Genomic DNA, 21,784 nt, shown 5'->3' with positions numbered 1-21,784 from the left:
TTGGCTTTTCAACATCTACCCTGTCATCAAGCCCATTTGATCAAAGCCTTCTCTCCTAACATCCAGTGTTATGCGAATGACACACAACTCTCCATCAAACTTCCCTCCTCTGCCTCCTTCTCTTTCTCTATCATTCCTGACTGTCTGCTATTTAGGCATGGTGCACTGCTACCGATCTCTCCCTTAATGCCAGTAAGACTGAGATCCTTCTCATTGGGACCCCAGAACCCTCCTTCCCTCCTACACTCTGGCTGCCCTCCATGGGCCCCCATACCTTCACCATCCTGTGAGGCAAAAACACTTGGTGTCATCTTTGACTCCTTTCTCTCATTCTTCTCTCCGCACATCACAGATCTTGCCAAGAAGGCCCACTATCAGCTGCACCTCCTCAGAGGCATTCTCCATTTCCTCACCTTCCCCCAGAAACTCAATGTCTCCAGAGCTCTGGTCCACGCCAGGCTGGATTACTGCAACAGCCTCTTCCTCAACCTACCTAACTCCTCCCTTTGCCCCCTTCAACTAATCCAGAATAGGACTGCAAGACATATCCTTGGCCTCAAGCCCAGGGACCGCACCTCCCGTGCCCTAAAATCTCTCTAGTGGCTCCCGGTTGCTGCAAGAATCATGTCCAAGACACTCTGCATCATCCACAATGGATTTCTGCCACCTGGGACCCGCTACATCCAACTCTCTTTCCCTAAATACCTCCCTTCTAGAGCCCTTTGTTCTTCTAGCTCCAACTATGTGCAGATCAGATGCTTCTCCAGGTAGAGAGTGGGGGTAGATCGCTCTGCTCCACAGGAGCCTCCATCTGGAATGGACTCCCTGCCCCTCTCAGACTTGAGCCGGATCGCCTTCAGTTCTGGAAGCTTGTCAAGACCCTCCTTTTCTCTTCCTCCTTCCCTCCTCCCCTGCCCTGCTAATGTCCATCTCTGCTTCTTGACTGACCGGCTGCATGGTTCCTTCAGTTTCTTATAGGGCACCAGGCCCTCATCGACCAGTCTACACTGTACTTGGTATTCCCTGCCCCCTACACCTCCAAACCTGCACTTGCCCTTCTGGGCTCCCTCCCTCTGCACTACCCTGGCTAGGCCTGCCCCCCTGAGCCTTTCCAGCCCCGTACCTTGCACTCAGCACATGGACCTTCTGCCCCTGCAATCCCCTGGGCTCTGTCCACCTGGCCTCCCCTGACATTCGCTTAACCCTCTGTCACTACCCCCCTCCTCTCTCACCTCCCCTTATGTTTACTGCACTTGCACTATCTCAATGTCACAAGGCGTACTAGGACGGGTTTGGTTTTTGTCATCCCTCCCCCTCTTGTCAGCCTTAAAACACTTTGTGTATAGGTGTGTTATAAATATCCAGTAAGTAAATACAAAATCTTGGAGGGACCGTGGGGTGGGTGGTTATCTCTCTACTGTGGATGAACGGAGTCCACATCAAGCAAGGTTGGCTGGCAGAAATTCTTTCGTAGTCATTGCAAGATATATCACATAAAGGTACGTTTCTAAGCAGGGCATAGGTATTGATTGGCACAGGGATGCCCAGGAAATAAAACAGCACGTAGATATTGAGGACATGTTAAGACAGAGGAATACATATTATAGCGATATAAAGACATGTCAATACGGAGGCCCATAGACATTAAGGACGCCCATAGACACCTTAATATTGATGACAGAGATTGATGCTTTGTTGTTGTGGACAGAGGAAGATCAATAGATATTGAGGATAGATGCAGACACATCGATATTATATAAACACATATTGAGGACAGAGGTAGATGTATGGATATACAGTGAATCTTTAGACACACAAATAACTGGAATTAGAGAATACATATCGAGAAGAAAGACATCTTGCTACCGAGGAAAGGCAATAACATATAGACGTTAAGAAAATGTATAGAAACATAGCTATCAAGGGCAAATAAGTAGACCTTGGTATTGAGGACAGATATAGACACATATATATTTAGTACATCTTTAGGGAAGTAGATATTGAGGACACATATAGGCACACAGATTTTGTGGACAGTGTGAGGACTGGGAAAGACACAAAAGTAGAGATAAAGACAGTGTGAGGACTGGGAAAGACACAAAAGTAGAGATAAAGACACCTATATATTGAGGGTAACGTCACAGATATTGTTGGCAGATATAAACATTTAGATATTGAGGATAGTGAAAGACACATAAATATTAAATACAGATAAAGACACTTCGATATTGAGGGTAAAAACACAGACATTGAGGGCAGTTATAAGCACAGAGATATTGAGGAGAGTGAAAGACACAGACACATTAAATACACATACAGACACATAGATGTCAGGGTAAGGTCACATAGATATTGAGGGCAGAGAAAGACGCATAAGCATTAAATACAGACACATGCACATAGATTTTGAGGGTAATGACACATAGATATTTATGCTTTGATGTCCAATCAATCTATGGATATGCAGCGGTTGCAGACAGACCTCAATCACTACCATGCAACCTTCCTTTTTGGCTGTAACTTATTCCAACGAAAAGGCTCATCCTTCGCCCACTTATTTTTGGCTATTGCCTACCCACCCAAACCCTTATCTGCCCTTTCCCACCCCCCCTAAAAAATTTGATGAGCATATTCGTTGTAATATGCATGTTTACAATGACAGGGGATGGAAATGCAGCCGATGAAAGGGCGTCGTACTGTCTGTATGTTTTTGTTCTCTGGCTTTCTCCCTTTTGTCCATTTCCTGCCTTTTTCCATTTCCCTTTTACCCCACAGGCCACGGCATGGTTAACACCCTGGGTGGGGTCACAGTACACCAATGGCAACGAGGTGTTGGTGCTTTAAGACCACTATAGTGGTGATGTGTGCATAGAAAAACCAATTAACATAACATGGACACATTGATATTGAGTTATTTTATAGATACTGAGGATAGGCAAAGCCACATACATGTTGAGAACATAGCTCTCAACCTTTAGTCACCAAGGTGGGTGAAAACACACAATTTATTGTTCAGCTGTTTACAAGGTGGTTGAAACCCAGCAAAAGCGTGTGAGTAGAGAGCTAAGAACTTAGAAACTCAGTAGTCTCACACACTCACAGACACACTCTTATTTGCTCAGTCACCCACAAGCCATTCACTAACTCTGAAGCACATTCATTCATATAATCTCTCGCTCACTTACAGACTAACTTGCTCTGCCCCATATCACCCACTTTGTTGGTATGTTTTCAGGTGCTCACATTCAGTTTCTGAACTTCTCGACGGAAGCGAACCACGACTTCCTGGAAATTCGGAACGGCCCATATGAAACCAGCAATGTGATTGGGCGCTTCAGCAGCGACGAGTTACCTGGGTCTTTGCTGTCCACTTCTTATGAGACCAGTTTATACTTCCACAGTGACCACTCCCAGAACCAACCTGGCTTCAAGCTGGAGTACCAAGGTAAGGCTGCTGTGTCCTGGTCACGCTTCTACGTGGCAGTAATACCCCCGGAGAGCCACCTAATGGGGTGATTGGCACATACATCAACCAGGTGGGCTTCATCTAGATGGGCTGGGATAATTTACAAAGGAAATGTGGCCAATATCTATGGCATTGGGCCACGTGCCCATCCACACCGCCGGCTTCAAATGCAGGTGGCATGCACAATACTATGAACCATGTACAACACAACATTAAAAGCAACACACCCTAGCGTGGGTCATTGTGTGACGGCTGTCATTCGACAGGATACGCAATGAACACAAGCCATTGGGTGCTCCGTCTTATGGTTTGCTCAAGCCATGGCATGGCTTACGTGAGTACACTGCATACATAGCTTTGGTTAAATGCGCTGAATGTACCCCATTCCCTAGCATCAGGCTCCAGCCCCAGCTCTGCTTAATATCACTAACACAGTATTATGCATAGCATTATGCATAGCATGAATTCAGATGCTGACTCAGCATCACTGCTGACTACGGCATCCCTCATATATGACACACTGAACTATTGACTATGATGTGTCAACCTGTCAGGGCCAGAGTAACTGTGAAGTGAGAGGAGATTGGAGACTATCTGGACACACACACACACCTTATTCTGATATGTTGCTAAGCACTGCAGTTACCCAGAGTATTGCATAGGCATCATAGAGCTAGAAATACCCAGGGTCTGATTCACGCAGTGGCTGCTGGGAGTAACTCTGATTTGGCCTTAAGTGACTGCTGTCGAGAAACTGTTTGATATTCCACTCTCTATTTGGGTCTGGGAGGATAGTTCAGGGGCAAACCTTTTGTTTGCAAAATATATGAAAACTCTGTTGTAGAAGTCAAATATTAGCAACTCAATTTTCAGGTTTCCTATGCAACTTGCTACACACCATAACTATAGTACGGCAACCGCCACACTATAATATATACATTGAAAAAACTCTAGTTATATGATAGTTAAGGTGATCAGATTTAATGCAACAAAACCCTTAAAATTCTGCGTATGTGGGAAGTAATGATCATCTTAACTCGGCATCCGCCCGATGATAAGCTCTAGGATCTAACGATGTTTATTCATATAGTGCTTCTGTCTAAGCACTTAATACATAGAACACATATACATACAACATCTCCCAACCAAAGTTAGTACTCATTTATCGACCTCAGAAGGATGAAAGATTGAGTTAGCTATACCAGGATTCAAGCCTGCGACCTGCAGATCACACACAGATCTCACCAGCGAGTGCTCAACCCACTGAGCTATGTTGCCGGCCTCTAATTTTGTTTGTCATTATCAATCCTTTCAGTGATGTATGTGCTCATGGGGATGCCTCATTATTACCAACATCCGCTGAAATTCAAGGGTTTTGTTGCATTAAATCTGATCACCTTAACTGTCTCTTAACTAAAGAGTTTTCAATGCATTTCAAGGGTTAATTTTACCATAGCTTATTCAAGGGCCCCTATGGCCGTGCCCACTGTATATTCTAATGCACTAGGTTCCTTTCAAACCCACCCATCATGGCCTTTTGCCATGTCCACTATACATGTTGCACCAATAGGTTTCTTTGGGTCCCACTGACCAGGGCCACTGGCATGGAATCCCATTACCCCCTGCTTAGTAGATGTGATCAGAACAGATGTCCCCCATTTATTTGTTTCCCCCTCAATTTCCATTCCCCCGATAATCCTCTGATAATTACTGCGGTTATCTTGTTCTAATTACCACACTATTGGTAGAAAATGAAAACTGCCTCACAGGCGCTCCCATGTCCCTTCTTCCTTTTGTCTAGGTCACCCCGCCCACCTCAGTTGATTATTTACCCCTCTGGGCCCCTCCCATTACGCAATTTCTCTCTTTGCTTCATGTGAGGCATTTTCTTTTCCGAGCGCGTTTAATGGTATTTCCACGATAATCTTACGAGATTCCCCAGGTATTCCCCCAACAATACAAAAATGTCTAAACTGTAATAGAACCCCAGGCAACCCACAACTTCACAACTACACATGATGTCCTCTTTCCCCTACCCCCTCCCTGCCTCCAGTCAGATGCGATTTCAACCATTTTCCTCTTTCAAATAGCTATTTTTGCACTTTTTGTTTTCGCATTCCCCCAATATTACTGCAGTAATAGCTTGTATCAAGTAAAAACAAATGGTGGCTTTGTATTTCTGAAGAGCCACTCTTCTGTAGAGCACCATGGGAGATAAAGCCATTCACCATCAAATATTTAAAAAACGACTGAATGGAATAACCCAAAAACCGGTCCAGGAAATTATGTCAACACTTTGTGCCAAAGTTGTTTCTTTCTCGGTCCAATTTCCTCCAGGGCTTTTTCACGCTATAGCTTGATGAAATGTGGACTTTTTCTCTACGGGAAAATGAATGGGCCTAGGATGAAAGCAGCATTTTTTGCTTTGTTAATTACGTTTTCATTGTTTAATTAATCTTTCCCAAAATGTCTACCTGGACCCTCGGGGTAGCAGACATGACCCGAGTAGATGGACTCATCCTTTCATCACATGAGGTGATGAGATGAAGCTTGTTAACCTCTATTAGAATGAAGCCCATTTTTATCCAAGTCGCTGTGTGTTCTCTGTACAGTATGCATGGTCAGTATTATGCTAATCATTATCACTTACATGCAGACTGCTTGTGTCGCTCGCTGTCAGAGTTGTGCATACATTTTCTCTTCTCTCTTTTTGCCCCACCAGCCTACGAGCTACAGGAATGCCCCGATCCGGAACCTTTTGCTAACGGCGTGGTCAGGGGGGCCGGCTACAATGTGGGACAGTCGATCTCTTTCGAGTGCCTTCCCGGCTATCACCTGATTGGCGAGCCTATCCTCACCTGCCAGCATGGCACCAACCGGAACTGGGACCTACCTTTCCCCCGTTGTGAAGGTACGGATCCACGGACACCTGCAAATGACCCCTGGCTCAATGGGTTCACCACAACAGCAAGCCGTGTTCTGCAGCAGTTGTAGACTGGCCTTTCCCTTCAGTGTGGCATGTGGTGATGTTACGTGTGTGTGTCTGTCTTTGACAAATCGGAAATGACGTGGATGGGACTGAGAGCTATCACATGACACCTCTGGGAGGAGGGCTCGAGCTAAGTCTTGGACGTGGTTAACACTATCTTGATCATTTGTGTTTGAAAGCAATGACCTGTGATGGAATTCGGAAAGTGACCAATCAAACTTGAAAGTCGCTTTGTCACAGTTGCAGCCATGTCTGTTGTGTCAGTAAATAGTGGCACCGTCTGGGGTGTGGATGTCATGTTTCCTGTGCATGCGGTTCACATGATGGCGGGAGTCTGGCTGGAGATCAACATTGCACAAGGCCCCTGGCCTCTCTGGATCCTCTTCCTGCCCTGCACCCTGCTTAGCCCATACTACAGAAATGTTTGTACTAGTGCAAGTGCAGTTAGCAATGTGCTAAAAATTTGCGCTAAAGTGAAAATCATTTTCTTTCAATGAATTTTTGCACCAGGGCACATTTCACACCAGTGCTAGTACCAGGTGAAAAAGTGCACTGAAGGAATATGATGTTTGCATGAGTGCAAAGTTCCCCTAATGCCAGTCACTCTTTCACTGGGGCTTCACTTCTGTGAAATGTCCTGTGTTGTCCACATTCACCGGCCACTTATCGTGCGTTATGCCTAAAATCCCTGACGCAAACATCATTTGCTGCAAATGTGCACAAGGTCACAGCATCATCGGTTCTCTAAGCGTGCTGCATGTGTATGACATCAGTGTGCAGCATGCCACATTGTTGCATTCTGGTGTCAGGAAGTTGTGAGTTGAAGGTTGAGCCCAATCCGCTTTGTGTTGGGTGATTTTTAGCACAGAGCCAAAGTTCATGTCGATGCATCGTTACTCAGAGTCTCCACCAATGAGCTGTCTTGATCCCTCCCATTAGCCAACGCCATTGAGCCGCCAGCAAATTGCTCTGCCAAGTTTGCCCCACGCCTAAGAATCTTTGCGTTTATAATGTATGTAGTTGGGGTGCCCTTTATACAAAACAGATCTGAGCCCCATAGACCATGAAGCGGCGGAGGGGCGGTCTGCAACACTTGACTCTCCAGATGTTTTTTTGGCCTAAAACTCCCATCAGCACTATCCAGAATAGTCAATTGTAAGGGGTCCTGGGAGTTTTTCTCCAAATCTTCTGGAGAGCCACTGGCTGTAGATTCCCTCCATAGAAACATACATTGAACATACGACTTCAAGGGTAGACCAGGTATCTTTAGGATTGGTAAAAGAGAGATAGAGAAATGGAGTGAGACAGAGAGAGAGAGAGAGAGAGAGAGAGAGAGAGAGAGAGAGAGAGGGAGGGAGAAAGAGAGAGTGAGAGAGAGAGCTAGAGACAGAGAGAGAGAGAGAGAGAGAGAGAGAGAGAGAGAGAGAGAGGGAGAGAGAGGGAGAGATTGAGAGAGAGAGCGCGAGAGAGATGGAGAGATGCAGAGAGAGAGAGAGAGAGAGAGAGAGAGAGAGATGCAGAGAGAAAGAGACCGAGAGAGAGAGAGGGAGAGGTAGAGCGAGATGCAGATAGTGAGAAAGAGAGTGAGAGAGAGATGCAGAGAGAGAGAGAGAAAGAGAGCAAGGGAGAGAGAGAGCGAGAGAGATAGAGAGAGGGAGAAAGAATGATGCCGAGAGATAGAGAGAAAGAGAGAGAGAGTGAGAGAGAGAGAGAGAGAAGGGGAGAGAGAGAGAGAGAGAGAGAGAGAGAGGGGGGGAGAGAGAAAGCAAGAGAGAGATAGAGAGAATTAGAGAGAGATGCCGAGGGAGATAGAGATGGAGAGAGAGAGATAGAGAGAGAGATACAGAGACAGAGAGGAAGGGAGAGAGAGAGTGCGAGAGAGAGATGCAGAGAGAGAGAGATGGAGAGAAGGGGATAGTGAGAGCAAGAGAGAGAACGAGAGAGAGACAGAGAGTTAGAGAAAGAGACAGCGAGAGACAGAGAGAGAGATAGAGAGAGAGACAGAGAGAGAACGAGGGTGCGAGAGAGACAGAGATGAAGAGAGAGAGAGTGCGAGAGAGACAGAGAGACAGAGAAAGAGAGAGAGAGAGACCGAGACAGAGACAGAGAGAGAGACATAGAGAGAGAGAGAGCGAGAGAGAGAGCGAGAGAGAGCAATAGAGACAGAGAGAGAGCGAGAGAGAGAGCAAGAGAGCACACGCGAGAGAGAGAGAAAGACAGAGAGAGGGAGAGCGCGAGAAAGGGTGGAATTGCTCAACTGAGACACAGGACGCAGTCCATATAGTTAGGGTCAGACGTTAAGTTGCAAAACCTTTGGACCTAGAAAGCTGATTGGCTACATTGTACAGCCTAGTGAAGGCGGAAGTGTCCCTGTGTGTGCCTGGGATTTCTTCAGGGCACTCTCACTTGAAGAGTGCCAAAAAGCTGTGGCTTCTAAGAGCAGCAGATCGTGCAACACGCGCTGTCATGCATGTGCAAATCCCCTCCAGGGTCACACTGTGGTATGTTCTTCAGATCAGGGTTGAGATGCCTGGCTGAGAGGCTGGTTCGGTTGAAGTGCTGGAAGGCCTTCACCACAATGTGCTAGAATAACTCCTAAAATACGTATACAATGTTCATATAAAGGTAGAACAAGACACCCCCGAAGACGCTGGTCATTTGCTCCTCCGCATCTCCTCCTACACACTCCCCGCCGCCTACTCATGTACCCCCCCGCTTGGTAAGGTGTGCCTCCCGTGGATGGCCAGAAGTGGCAGCTGGAGCTCTGGGATACTCAGCAGTCGTTTTCTCTTTTGATTTATTAAGAGTTGTTGCAAACCGAGACAGAGAGCTGTTGGTTTGTTTGTCCTGCTCCTTTTTTTCCTAATGTGCCTTTTCCCCCCATGCCTCCTTTGGATCCACACTCTGGTTCCGAGCAGTCCCCTGTGGAGGAAACATCACATCATACAACGACACCGTCTACTCCCCTGGCTTTCCGAACCAGTACCCCAATACCCAAGACTGCACGTGGCTGATCACAGTGCCTCCGGGCTACGGGATACACCTCAACTTTACTCTGCTACAGACCGAGGCCTACAAAGACTTCATCACCATCTGGTAAGGCTTTGTCCCAGGACTATCAATTGCTAGATTGGGAGTCCCATGCATGCTACCTTGACAGGGCACTCCACCCCACAAGGAGGTCTGATAAAAGGTCCCTTGGGCTCACAACTGATGGTTTGGGTTCTCTAAGGTCCATGTGCAGTGATTGACCTCATTGAGTTCTGCTTGTGGCAGAGCAGTGTTTGGCCTCATTAAGTTCTAGATCTAAGCTAGGATGAGGCAGAGTCCATGAGCAGTGTTTTTTTCTCACTCATTGGGTGCTGCTTGTGGTAGAGCGTGTTAATCGTATCCAATAGATCCAAGGTAGGAGGAGGCAGAGTTCATGAGCAGTGTTTGGCCTCACTCCTTGAGTTATGCTTGTGGTAGAGCGTGCTAATCATATCCACTAGATCCAAGGTAGGATGAGGCAGAGTTCATGCGAAGTGTTTGACCTCACTCCTTGAGTTCTGCTTGTGTTAGAGCTTGTTAATCGTATGCCCTAGATTCAAAGTAGGATGAGGCAGAGTTCATGAGCAGTGTTTGACCTCACTCCTCGAGTTCTGCTTGTGATAGAGCTTTTTAATCTTATCCACTGGATCCAAGGTAGAATGAGGCAGAGTTCATGAACAGTGATTGGCCTCACCCATTGGTTTCTGCTTGCAGTAGAGCTTGTTAATCATATCCACTAGATCCAAGGTAGGATGAGGCAGAGTTCATGAGCAGTGTTTAGCCTCATTGAGTTCTTCTTGTGGCGGAGGATTTTAATCGCATCCACTATATCCAAGGTAGTATGAGGCATAGTTCATGAGCAGTGTTTGGCCTCACTCATTGGTTTCTGCTTGCGGTAGAGCTTGTTAATCATATCCACTAGATCCAAGGTAGGATGAGGCAGAGTTCATGAGCAGTGATTGGCCTCACTCATTGAGTTATGCTTATGGTAGATCTTGCAAATCTTATCCACTAGATCCAAGGTAGGATGAGGCAGAGTTCATGAGCAGTGTTTGGTCTCACTCATTGGTTTCTGTTTGCGGTAGAGCTTGTTAATCGTATCCACTACATCCAAGGTAGGATGAGGCAGAGTTCATGAGCAGAGTTTGGCCTCACTCATTGAGGTATGCTTGTGGTAGAGCGTGCTAATCGTATCCACTAGATCCAAGGTAGGATGAGGCAGAGTTCATGAGCAATGTTTGGCCTCATTCATTGGGTTCTCTTTGAGGTAGTACTTGTTTATCTTATCTACAGAACCCAAGGTAGGGAGAACCAAAGTTACTGAAGTAAAACATTTCCTTCCCCTTAGACATCCAAGGTAGGATGAGGCAGAGTTCATGAGCAGTGTTTGGCCTCATTGGGTTCTGCTTGTGATAGAGCTTGTTAATCTTATCCACTAGATCCAAGGTAGGATGAGGCAGAGTTCATGAGCAGTGTTTAGCCTCATTGAGTTCTGCTTGTGATAGGGCTTGCTGATCCTCTCCAATAGATCCAAGGTAGGATGAGGCAGAGTTCATGAGCAGTGTTCAGCCTCACTCATTAAGTTCTGCTTGTAGCAGATCTTGCTAATCTTATCCACTAGATCCAAGGTAGGATGAGGCAGAGTTCATGAGCAGTGTTTTGCCTCACTCTTTGGTTTCTGCTTGTGGCGGAGCTTGTTAATCTTATCCACTAGATCCAAGGTAGGATGAGGCAGAGAGCATGAGCAGTGTTTAGCCTCACTCATTGGTTTTTGCTTGTGGCAGAGCTTGTTAATCTTATCCACTAGATCCAAGGTAGGATGAGGCAGAGAACATGAGCAGTGTTTAGCCTCACTCATTGGTTTCTGCTTGTGGCGGAGCTTGTTAATCGTATCCACTAGATCCAAGGTAGGATGAGGCAGAGTTCATGAGCAGTGTTTAGCCTCACTCATTGGTTTCTGCTTGTGGTGGAGCTTGTTAATCTTATCCACTAGATCCAAGGTAGGATGAGGCAGAGTTTAGGAGCAGTGTTTGGCCTCATTGAGTTCTGCTTGTGGTAGATCTTGCTAATCTCATCCACTAGATCCAAGGTAGGGTGAGGCAGAGATCATGAGTAATGTTTGGCCTCATTTAGTTCTGCTTGTGGCGGAGCTTGTTAATCATATCCACTAGATCCAAGGTAGGATGAGGCAGAGTTCCTGAGCAGTGTTTAGCCTCACTCATTGGTTTCTGCTTGTGGCAGAGCTTGCTAATCGTATCCACTAGATCCAAGGTAGGATGAGGCAGAGTTAATGAGCAGTGTTTGGCCTCACTCATTGAGTTATGTTTGTGGTAGAGCTTGCTAATCATATCCACTAGATCCAAGGTGGGATGAGGCAGAGATCATGAGCAGTGTTTCACTCCACTCATTGGGTTCTGTTTAAGGTAGAACTTGTTTATCCTATCTAGAGAACCCAAGGTAGGGAGAGGCAAAGTTACTGAAGTACAACATTTCATTCCCCTTAGACATCAATTGTTTTGCTGGGCATGTGTTAGCTTTCATAAGATAGCAGCCGATTCAACCAATAGAACATGTTTCGACCAGTCAATTTTCTACTTTCATCATTAGGTAAAAAAATGGTTTCCCTGTGTCCGTTAATCTTCTATCCATTCTACGTACATTCAAATTCAATTTCTTATTACATTTTCAGATATGTTTATTCTCTTGGGTCTTTTTTAGAAGTAAAGACTCTTCCAAAGAAAGCTCTGTGTGTTCCCCTTGTATACAAATAAACAAATAAATACATAACATTTTACAAAATAAAAATAATAACATTTAAAAATTGAACGTACGGGCAGATGAGTAGGTGTTGTTGGGTATTTGGACTCTGTTCATACCTTGACTAAACAAGAATGCCATTAGCCTGGATTTTCAAATGAAGAACATTCCAGAGGGCATGTTGTTATATGTTCAGCTCTGGGGCAGACATCGGCTTAGGGAGATCACTATCTTGACATGTGGCTATCACATGGGTATCACTTTATATCATGGGAACTGATACATTCCAATAGTTTCACATAGGTAACTCTTGGCCATGACTTGAACAGGATTTCCCTTGTTCTAATAGTTTGATACCGCGGTGCCACGGCCTTTCCTCAATTGATGAGGTCTCGGCATGCTATCATCCTTAATACGTGTGGAGGGTGGTCCGATCAGTCTATTGCTGCAAGTGGGATGATCTCAGGCAATAGGGTGTATGTTCCACAGGTGTCATGATTCAAGCTCTCAATTCACACCCTAAACAAGGGCAAATGTCCAAATAGTCAACCTTGTCACTGGTTGCTCTTGTTATTAGCCCTATCACTGTACCGTTATTGTAAATTCAAATGCTTGTTTGATAGAAAATTCCTTGTTAATGGCAACAGATCGTTATTTCTTAATGTAAGTGAACGTGAGTGAGTTAGTTAGACACAATTTCACCAGCATTCACAGGTTACGCACCTGCATGTGTAGGCATCGTTGTTGTGTTCCATTGTGATATGGAGTGCACATCACCTTGTGGATGGCCTATGACACCGGACGATTGACTTGGAGGGGTATGGGCAGCTATTGAGGCAGAAAAGGCTCAGTTGAGTTCAAGGTGGATCGTTGGGGTTCTAGACCTTCTGCTGGTCGACATGGGGTTCAGCGGGGCTCTACGGGAAGGGGTTTCCAGTGAAACTGGGAAACTATGGCAACAAAGCAGTGTTTCATCAGGATGGCCCCTGATCAGGTTGGAGGCTGTCTTTCAAGGTAGACTAGGATCTCTTTGATAATTAAGATAAGAGTCGTTTACCCACACCATGGTGGCCAGTGCAATGTTCAGCGCCTCGATGCCCCTGGGCTGCCAGTGCACTTTATAAATAAGTAAATAAATAATGTGTCCTGAATTGGATCCATTGGTGACAGATGGAGAGTGTAGAGAGCTGAGGGCAGAGGTCGCTTGAGCTGTGTGATCTCACTCTAAGATGGGGTGATGTCTTGTGCACATTATGTCCTAATTTCCTGATATTTAACTCACTGGAAACGTCAAGTTTCTAATGCAAACATTGGTGACAGGTGGATTATATGAAGTCTATCAACACTTGACTAAAACGTAGGAACTCATACCAGACCAATCCGTGCACCGCCTGATAATGACTCAATAGACTTCGATATGAATGCACTTATGGGGATAACCATGCATCTACTTGCATACAAAAAGCAAATTGGTCGAATGGCTCTGGACAGCCTGATTGACAAGGAAATCTCATCTCTATATTTATTTATTATTTATGTATTTATTTATTTATTACATTTATATAGCTCACTGAACCCTCGGGCATCTGGGTGCCTGATCTTGGTCGTACTTGTCCAATCGATGGAAGAGATGGACTCTCGCTGTTGCCTTTTTTTATTGGTTCCAGTCAAACACTTGTCTTGAGGAACTCCATGGTGTCTTGAGGCACTCCATGGTGTCTCGAGGCGCTCCATGGTGTCTCGAGTCACTCCATGGTGTCCCTAGGCACTCCATGGTGTCGTGAGGCACTGCATGGTGTTTCGAGGGGCTCCATGGTGTCTCGAGGCACTCCATGGTGTCTCGAGGAGCTCCATGGTGCCCCGAGGCACTCCATGGAGTGTTGAGGCACTCAATGATGTTTCAAGGCACTCAATAGTGTCTCAAGGCACTCCATGGTGTCTTGAGGCACTCCATGGTGTCTCGAGGTTCTCCATGGTGTCCCGAGGCACTCCATGGAGTCTTGAGGCACTCCATGGTGTCTTGAGGCACTCAATGGTGTTTCAAGGCACTCAATAGTGTTTCAAGGCACTCCATGGTGTCTTGAGGCACTCTGTGTTGTCTCGAGGTGCTCCATGGTGTCCCGAGGCACTCCATGGAGTCTTGTGGCACTCCATGGTGTCTTGAGGCACTCGAGGGTGACTTGAGGCACTCCATAGTGCATCGTGCTCTGAACGGGCTTTCGGAAAGAAGACATGTGGGGTTCCCTGGAAAAAGGGTCTGCAAGTCCAGTCCTCCAAAGTCCCAACCACACCCGGTTTTCAGGATAACCACCCACTCTCTAAACGACTTCCATTTTCGTTCACTGTATTCCAAAGTGCCTTGTGAGGAATTGCTGAAAACATGCACTCGCTGTGAGTCTCGGTGCATGGGCATAGGGACTGGAAGTGTCCGGCGTTCACCAGAGCTTCCTAGAAGCTTAGCCGCAAGTTAAATCTGAGCTCGGGTCGTAAGTAATCTGTTTTTTTACAATAACAGTTTAGAGGGAGGTGGCTTGTCTCGAGCCCTGTGTAAAATGAGTTGCGGCTAAATGCAACCCTTAAGAACGTTTAGCAGGAACAATTCTCTGATCCTGATCCCCTGCACGTAAGCTCCCAGACTGGTAAAAGCTGACGAAGAGATGAGCGCACAGCTCGTCCAAAGATTATAGCACTATTTTATCTTCTCAAAGAACATTGGGTCGTGATGTGTGTTTGCTCTGGTTGCACCTGTGTCCTCAGCTTTTTCTCCATCTTATGGACATGCGGATCAAATGCTTGCACACAAAGGATTGCTCGGTCAGCCTCATCCTGTCTTCTCGGGTGCACGATAGCTTGAACAAGGGTGAAGACACATCCAATGTCTTTGTCCGGGAGACTTCTGTTCAGTTGAATACAAGCCAACTTCAAGCTTCAAGTTTTCAAAGTTCACCACTTTCTGAAGAGCGCGCCTACGCAGTGTTATATTTCTGGGGTGTTTAGAAGAGGGGACCCTAGAACGGGATCTCAGTTAATTATAAACTCGAGAAGTCATGTTTATTTATTTATTGATTTATAGGGTGCCACAGTCATCAGGGCGCACAAAAACAAACACGAAGGACAACCATACAGGAACGGGACAAGCATGCAGGAAATACCGTTCGAGCTAGGAAAGAATTAGAACGAGGTAGAGCTTTGAAGAATATCAGATGAATAGCGCAGTCTTCAGTTTCTGAGGAAACATATTGCATTCCTTTGTCAGCCTAAACTCCAGGGGTGGTACCTTCCAGATCTTAGCAGCCCCGGTGGGCAAGGCTCTTCCCAAACAATTGGCGAGAGAAAAAGTAGGAATTCTGAACAATGCCAAAGTGGCAGAACGCAGTTTCCTAGGTGGCTCGTAAAAAGAGACCAGATCCTTAATATAGACTGGAGCAGTGCCATATAACGCACTGTGAGCTAGTGTCGCAGCCTTAAGTTCTAGCCGAGCGGATACCCGGGGCCCACAAGATCTCTCTGGCTATCCGAGATATGCTCTCTTCTAGACTTGTTCGCAATAATGCGGACTGCATCATGTTGAAGGGTTGGCAGGGTTTAAATGTTATTCCTATTGGCTCCAACTAACAGAGCATTGGCGTAGTCTAATCTCGACAAGACCACTGCATGGGCAATAGAGGAGCAATTGGGCACAGACAGGAAAGGGTGCAGGTTTCTCAGCAGCCGAAGAAAGTATGACCCATTCTTTACTGTCTGATTGATGTGAGCATCTGCACTGAGCAGAAGCCCAGAATCATAACACTCTTTGAGATAGGGATTGGACAGCCATGAATAGAGAATGATTGCTAGCTAGAGTGTAATTTTGCTCGAGTATGCTTGGTACCAGCAGCTCGGTCTTATCCCCATTTAGACAAATCAAATTCTTACTCATCCAGGTCTCAACATGAAGATAGGTGGTCTGAAGAAGACTAGCGTCCTTGGCATAGTCCCCAGATAGCTCGAGAACTAGTTGGGTTTCATCAGCATAGTTATACACTCCGAGCTCATCCACCATATAACAGAAGGGTTGGATATAGAGGTAGAATAGCAGAGGGGACATACATGCTCCTGAGGTACCACATGGGAGATGGGGGAGAAGGGAGAGGTGGCATCACCCCAACATACACGGGATGTGTTATTCTGATGGAATTATTTCACTCCCAGGAGAGAATCAGGATATCAATGGCCTTGCTTCACTAATACAAGCATGAGTTGATCGTGATCGAGGAGATTAAATTCTGTTGATAAGTCCAAAAGAACCAGCATGCCGGAGTGGCCAATATCCGAAATATTTAGCATGTGCGTCTGTAGTTCTAGCCAAGCAGTATCAGTACCGCGACACGGTCTGAAACCAGACTGTCTCAGATGCAGGATATTAGATTTCTCGGAAAAATGCTTGCATTTGATTAGCTGCACTTTTATCAAGTACCCTAAGGAGGAAGTGGCAATTGGTAATGGGACGCAGGTTACCTGCGTCATTAGGGTGAAGTATTGGCTTTTTAATCAGAGGGGTGATAGTAGCTTTTTTTAATATGATCAAGGGTTTGATTAGTGGAGAAAGAAAAATTGACAAATCTTGTCAAGAAAGGTGCAAAGATATCCTTTTGATCTAGGATGAGGTTAGCTGGGATAGTGTTCTCTGGGCGCTGAGATGGACGCCTGTTGGAGAGGGTAGCCATCATATCAGCGAGGGAGACAGGAGCAAAGCTAAGCATACTTTCCGACATATTAATCACGTGGGCGAGTGGGGGAGGGAAGGAAGAAAGTTTATCAGCCAGGAGTTTAGATCTGATTTTATCCTGTGCCTTATCTACCTTAGCATTAAAGGTGCACTGTATGGTGCACTGTATGTCCGAACAGACCTGGTCCGTGGGGACTGTAGCAGTGGAAAGGGCACTGGGGTTTTCTAGAGATTTAAAAATCTGAAATAGCTTTTTAGAACAGTTATTAGCTTCCTCAATTTGTTTGTTATAAAAGTTCTTTTTAGCTTTGTAAATAGCTGTCCTATAGGCTTTTTCTAGAGTCTCCCATTGGTCTTTATTGTAAATGGATGGCATATAAGCTATTTGGTCTTAGCCTAACGTTTACAATTTTCAATTGGCACAGAACTTGTGTAAAGTATTTCTGATGGGAGGGGTTGTCTCTAACCAACTTATTCCTAACCAGGACCACTCACTTCAGCATAGAGAGCATAAGAGTCTTAAAAGTGTCCATAAGAGTAAAAGGAGAATACAAGTCTGATGTGGTCAACATGATACAGTCAAGGCAGTCTTTCTAATCTAGCGGTGTAACCTTCGTGAAGTTCTGATTTTTACAGTTTTCTGCGGGTTACGTGGTTTAGGGAGTGGGATTGGAGTAGAGACGAAAAAAGAGATGTGATAGTGGTCAGACCAAATACATGGCGAGGTGACCACTGTGTCAACTACAAGATTATTTGCCACAACCCAATCAAGGGTATACTTTAATGTGAGTGGGGGGGCTAATAAGGGCATAAAAGTTAGCGTTATTTAGTGCATTTTCTAAGGTGGTTGAATTCTTGTTGGCGGTCTCCTTACGCCAGCGATTAAAGTCGCCCGCCAACACCGTGGAGCAATTAGTGTAGTTTATTGAGGAGATGGAGAAGGTCTTGGTCAAAGTTGGGTGTTTCAACCAGAGGACGGTAAAACAGAACAAGGTTAAGGCAGCTATTCATTAACGGAGTCAGTTTGAGGTGAAGAGTTTCATAATCATTGAGTAAACAAGGAGATTGGAAGAGGTTAAGATGGCTTATTGCTATAGTAGCTACCCCCCCCCCCCCCAACCTATCTGGGCCAGAAAGGTGGCTCTGACAGAAGTTGCTATAACCGTGAGGAGGCGCCAGCTCAATAAGAGGACGACTGGCTTCATTTAACCATGTCTGTGTGAGGCACAGTACGTCAAGGTCTTTTTCCAGGATATAACCATGAATGTCAGTAGCATGTTTAGGGAGTGAATGGGTTTTAAGCAAGGTACAGTAGAGATTAGTAATAGGCTTGTTGATTGTTACAGTTTTGGCAGGAATAACAAGTGGGGAATGCTTATTGCATATGTCAGGGCCTAAATCCTGTGCGCAATCATCATTACCCACCATGATGGATTTCGCCAAAGGCAACACATCTAAGCCTCAGAGATAAACATTTTTCCACAGTAGATAGTCGGCAAGCCTTTTAATCCGCAAGCAGTAGGTTAAGACTGTTCAGGTAACCCATAATAATTCCAAGGTAGCTAACCTAAGGAATGCTAGATGCAGGCCCAAGCAGGTTTGGATCTGCAACTAGCACACAAAGTGTACTGAAGCGTGGATAACCTGCCTTATAGGAGGACTTTCAAAGATGCTGACACTATCTAAGAATACAGGGCAGTGGCAGAAATACACACCCACAACCTAAGGACCTAATGACAGGCCAGGGGAACTAACAACAGATTAGTATCTCATGTGTACATGTTCAGGAAAAGGTTACTGCATACAGTAATACAGGATCTGAGGAAAATACCTGGAGAACCCGGTACGCCAACACAACGATTCCGGCGATGACTGGGGAAGACTGGGCTTGTCTGAGGTGCGCTGGCACAGGTGCGCAGATCAACTGATTTAAGGAGCTGGGGCTGCTGGGAAATGTTTCCCTGGCCAAGTCGCTCAAGCGGAGTTCACAAAGGCAAATGCTTTTAAAGTGAGTAGATTAACCTCAAATGCAGCTAGACACACAATCCACAGAACGTGATGGAATCTCACAAGTACTTACATTTCAATGAAAGCGCACCAAACACACATTCAGTTTTGGCAGCAGCAAGATAATGCACGCACAGATGCAAAAAAGTAAGAACCTGAAAGTGTGGCCCACAGCAGATTAAGTGGAAATACAATAATGGGATTGTTTGCAGGAAGTGACTATTAGCACCTAAAACCCGCAGAGCGGAGCGGAGTTGTGAGCTGAGTTGGAGCTGTCTGCTGCAGTCCTGTGTTCTGACCACATAGTTGTTTGCAGGAAGTGACTATTAGCACCTAAAACCCGCGGAGCGGAGTTGTGAGCTGAGTTGGAGCAGTCTTCTGCAGTCCGCTTCTTACGCGGAGCCGCAGCAGGATGGACCCTTATGTGACACCGCGCCGAGCTACCCCTACGTGGCTGTCCCCTCCGGGGAAACAACAAAGAATAAAGTCTGATTCGACCGCGAAATCGACAAGAGAAGGTGCCAGACAAAAGTGCTTTGGGCAGGTCTTACAACCGTCAGCAGCCCGAGTGCATCTGCCTTCGGAGGGAGAGGGAAAGGTGAGTGATTCTGTCTCCGTTAACCCTCACACTCCACCTGTTTCCATGACCGAAATCTCTGATCTTTGTGCTCCTAATTCTTGGCCGGAGAGGCCACAGCATGGGTCCAGCGAGCATAGTGCCATGACCACACCTGGGGGTAGTTCAAATGGGGTCTCACCCCCCCCTGGGAAAACTTAAGACACCCGAGAAAACACAAGCTGACCAAGATGCCGACAAAGAGGTCGACGCAGTCGCATCTTCTCCCTCCATACCTTCTGAGTCTGAGCCCCCCGCACAACCCCCAGGGAGACTAAAACTCCCGGACCCAAAGCTCCTTATCTCCGTCGTGAGTTCGGAGTCTGCCGTGAGGCCGGTGGACGCCGCCGAAGAGTGTCTGCAGTTCGCCAGAGATGTGAGGGCAAATGGGGAACACACGACGGGAGATAAGGCCCCGCACACAATCAAGACCCATGGTGTGGTGGGGCAAAGGGATACAACTCACCCGAAGGAGGTGACAATGGACCACGAAAGGGGAAACGACCGGGCGAGCACCAGAGAACCAACCCAAGGCAGTGAACCAAGCCAAACCCCGGGGGTCCCCCCTCATGCAAACACAAGTCGGCTGATCGTCGTTACAAATCCAGAAAAAGGAGAAAGAGCTAGGGGGGAAAATCAAAATCCCCCGCTCAGCACTCCGCAAAAGGAAGGCCCACTCGGCAGACCCAAGGCTACTCAGATAATGGCAATGATTCATACAAACCCTAGTGGATCGTCCCCCATCTTAAAACAAGCTAAAAAAGCAATCAAACCGTCTAAAAGACGATCAAACAAACACAAGCGCCTCTTGGAGACGAGCAGCAGCGAAACGGATTCAGACCTAAACATGGACTTAACCAGGGATCAAGAAGCTCAGCTGGGATCTGACGAGGGGTCGGATGAGGCAGTGATAGAAGTGGACTCTGACACTGAAACTGCCGAATTGTCGGTCCCGATAAAGAAACCAAAGAACTCGAACTCGAACGCAGAAAACCTGGAACTATAAGTCCAACTAACCATACCATACCATCTTAAACCTAGGAAGAAAGAGGATACTGCAAGACACCAAAAAAACTGCCTACAAAAGAGCGAAGTCTGTCTCAGAGACGATAGACCTAAAGGGTAAAAAAGAACGATCCAAAAGAGAGGCTCACTCAAAGGGGCTCCCCAACCCCTTAAACCAAAACTCTTTAAAAGCCTTCTTTACACGCCACCAAAAAAGAAATAGTCAAACAGAAGATGAAGTATCGGACGCTGATATGCTGGAAGCTGTAGGGGACCTCCCACAAGCCGCTAATTTACGCAAACCTGACCTGCATCTAAACCACATCCAGAGTCAGGAGCAGCTAAACGAAAAAGCAAAAGCCCAAAACCCAAAAGATAGCGCAAAGTCACTAAAAATCGATACAACAGAAGAGAGAATGAACAAATACGAGAGGGGAAACCTGATGGAGCCACCACTTAGTCACCCCACTTCACCTCGAAAGAAACCTGATCAAGAGATAACAAGCCTTACAGAAGACCCTAGTACAGGTATAGAGGAGAGTAAGGAACCAGAAAGGCAAAATACCAATGACCCAATCCCTGGGAAAAATCAAGAAGTTGACAGGGAGCAGCGGGTGGCCTGGACTCGACCACACTTGACGCTGGTTTCTCCAACCAAACAAGCCCCAGAGATAAGGGACCCGTCCAAAACCCTCTGGGACCAGGTTCTAGCGAACAAAGGGCGAAGAAACCCAACCATGCTAATCAATAATGGCCACAGTCCGAGCCGAGACTCCCTGTACAGTGACCTTCCGGTAACTACACGAAGAAAAGAACAAATCTTGGCCTCTCTGAAAAAGAGACGCTTAAGTGATATAGCGGCAGCAATGCAAAAGGAGTCGCCGAGCAAAAAGCCTGACATGATTGCGATCATGTCCGCTATGACGATCGTGCTGGCCCCATTTTGCAAACTATACGAGGCGATAAAAGAAGAGGTGAAAGACAACACCGCTATTCTATCTAATATGATGACCAAAATGTCCAACGTCGAAAGCTTTATCTCAGCCATAGAAAACCGTGCCACCTCTCCTCATTGCAACTGCGAAAGTAAAATCATTAGACTTGAGAAAAAGATAGAAATTATGGAACAAATAAACAACGAGCTGAGGGTTCAAATAAACAGCCAAAAACCACAACCGCAGGTATCACAGCCGTACCAGAAGGGCA

The 21,784-nt window shown here is 46.2% G+C and overlaps 1 protein-coding gene across 1 annotated transcript in view; it reads left to right on the top strand.

The window, feature by feature from the left end:
- CSMD2 (CUB and Sushi multiple domains 2) overlaps positions 1-21,784 on the top strand; it is a 2,010,406-nt gene that overhangs the window by 1,805,466 nt on the left and 183,156 nt on the right. The window contains exons 41-43 of the mRNA XM_069622557.1: positions 3,236-3,445; positions 6,189-6,377; positions 9,374-9,551. Of these exons, the coding sequence (XP_069478658.1) occupies positions 3,236-3,445; positions 6,189-6,377; positions 9,374-9,551 (577 nt within the window). The remainder of the gene's footprint in view (positions 1-3,235; positions 3,446-6,188; positions 6,378-9,373; positions 9,552-21,784) is intronic.

This window comes from Ambystoma mexicanum, chromosome 11, assembly GCF_040938575.1.
Source record: "Ambystoma mexicanum isolate Mex_15411 chromosome 11, UKY_AmexF1_1, whole genome shotgun sequence".
Classification (NCBI taxonomy): domain Eukaryota; kingdom Metazoa; phylum Chordata; class Amphibia; order Caudata; family Ambystomatidae; genus Ambystoma; species Ambystoma mexicanum.
Note: the sequence above shows the minus strand (reverse complement) of the source record. Positions and strands in the feature narration are given on the sequence as shown.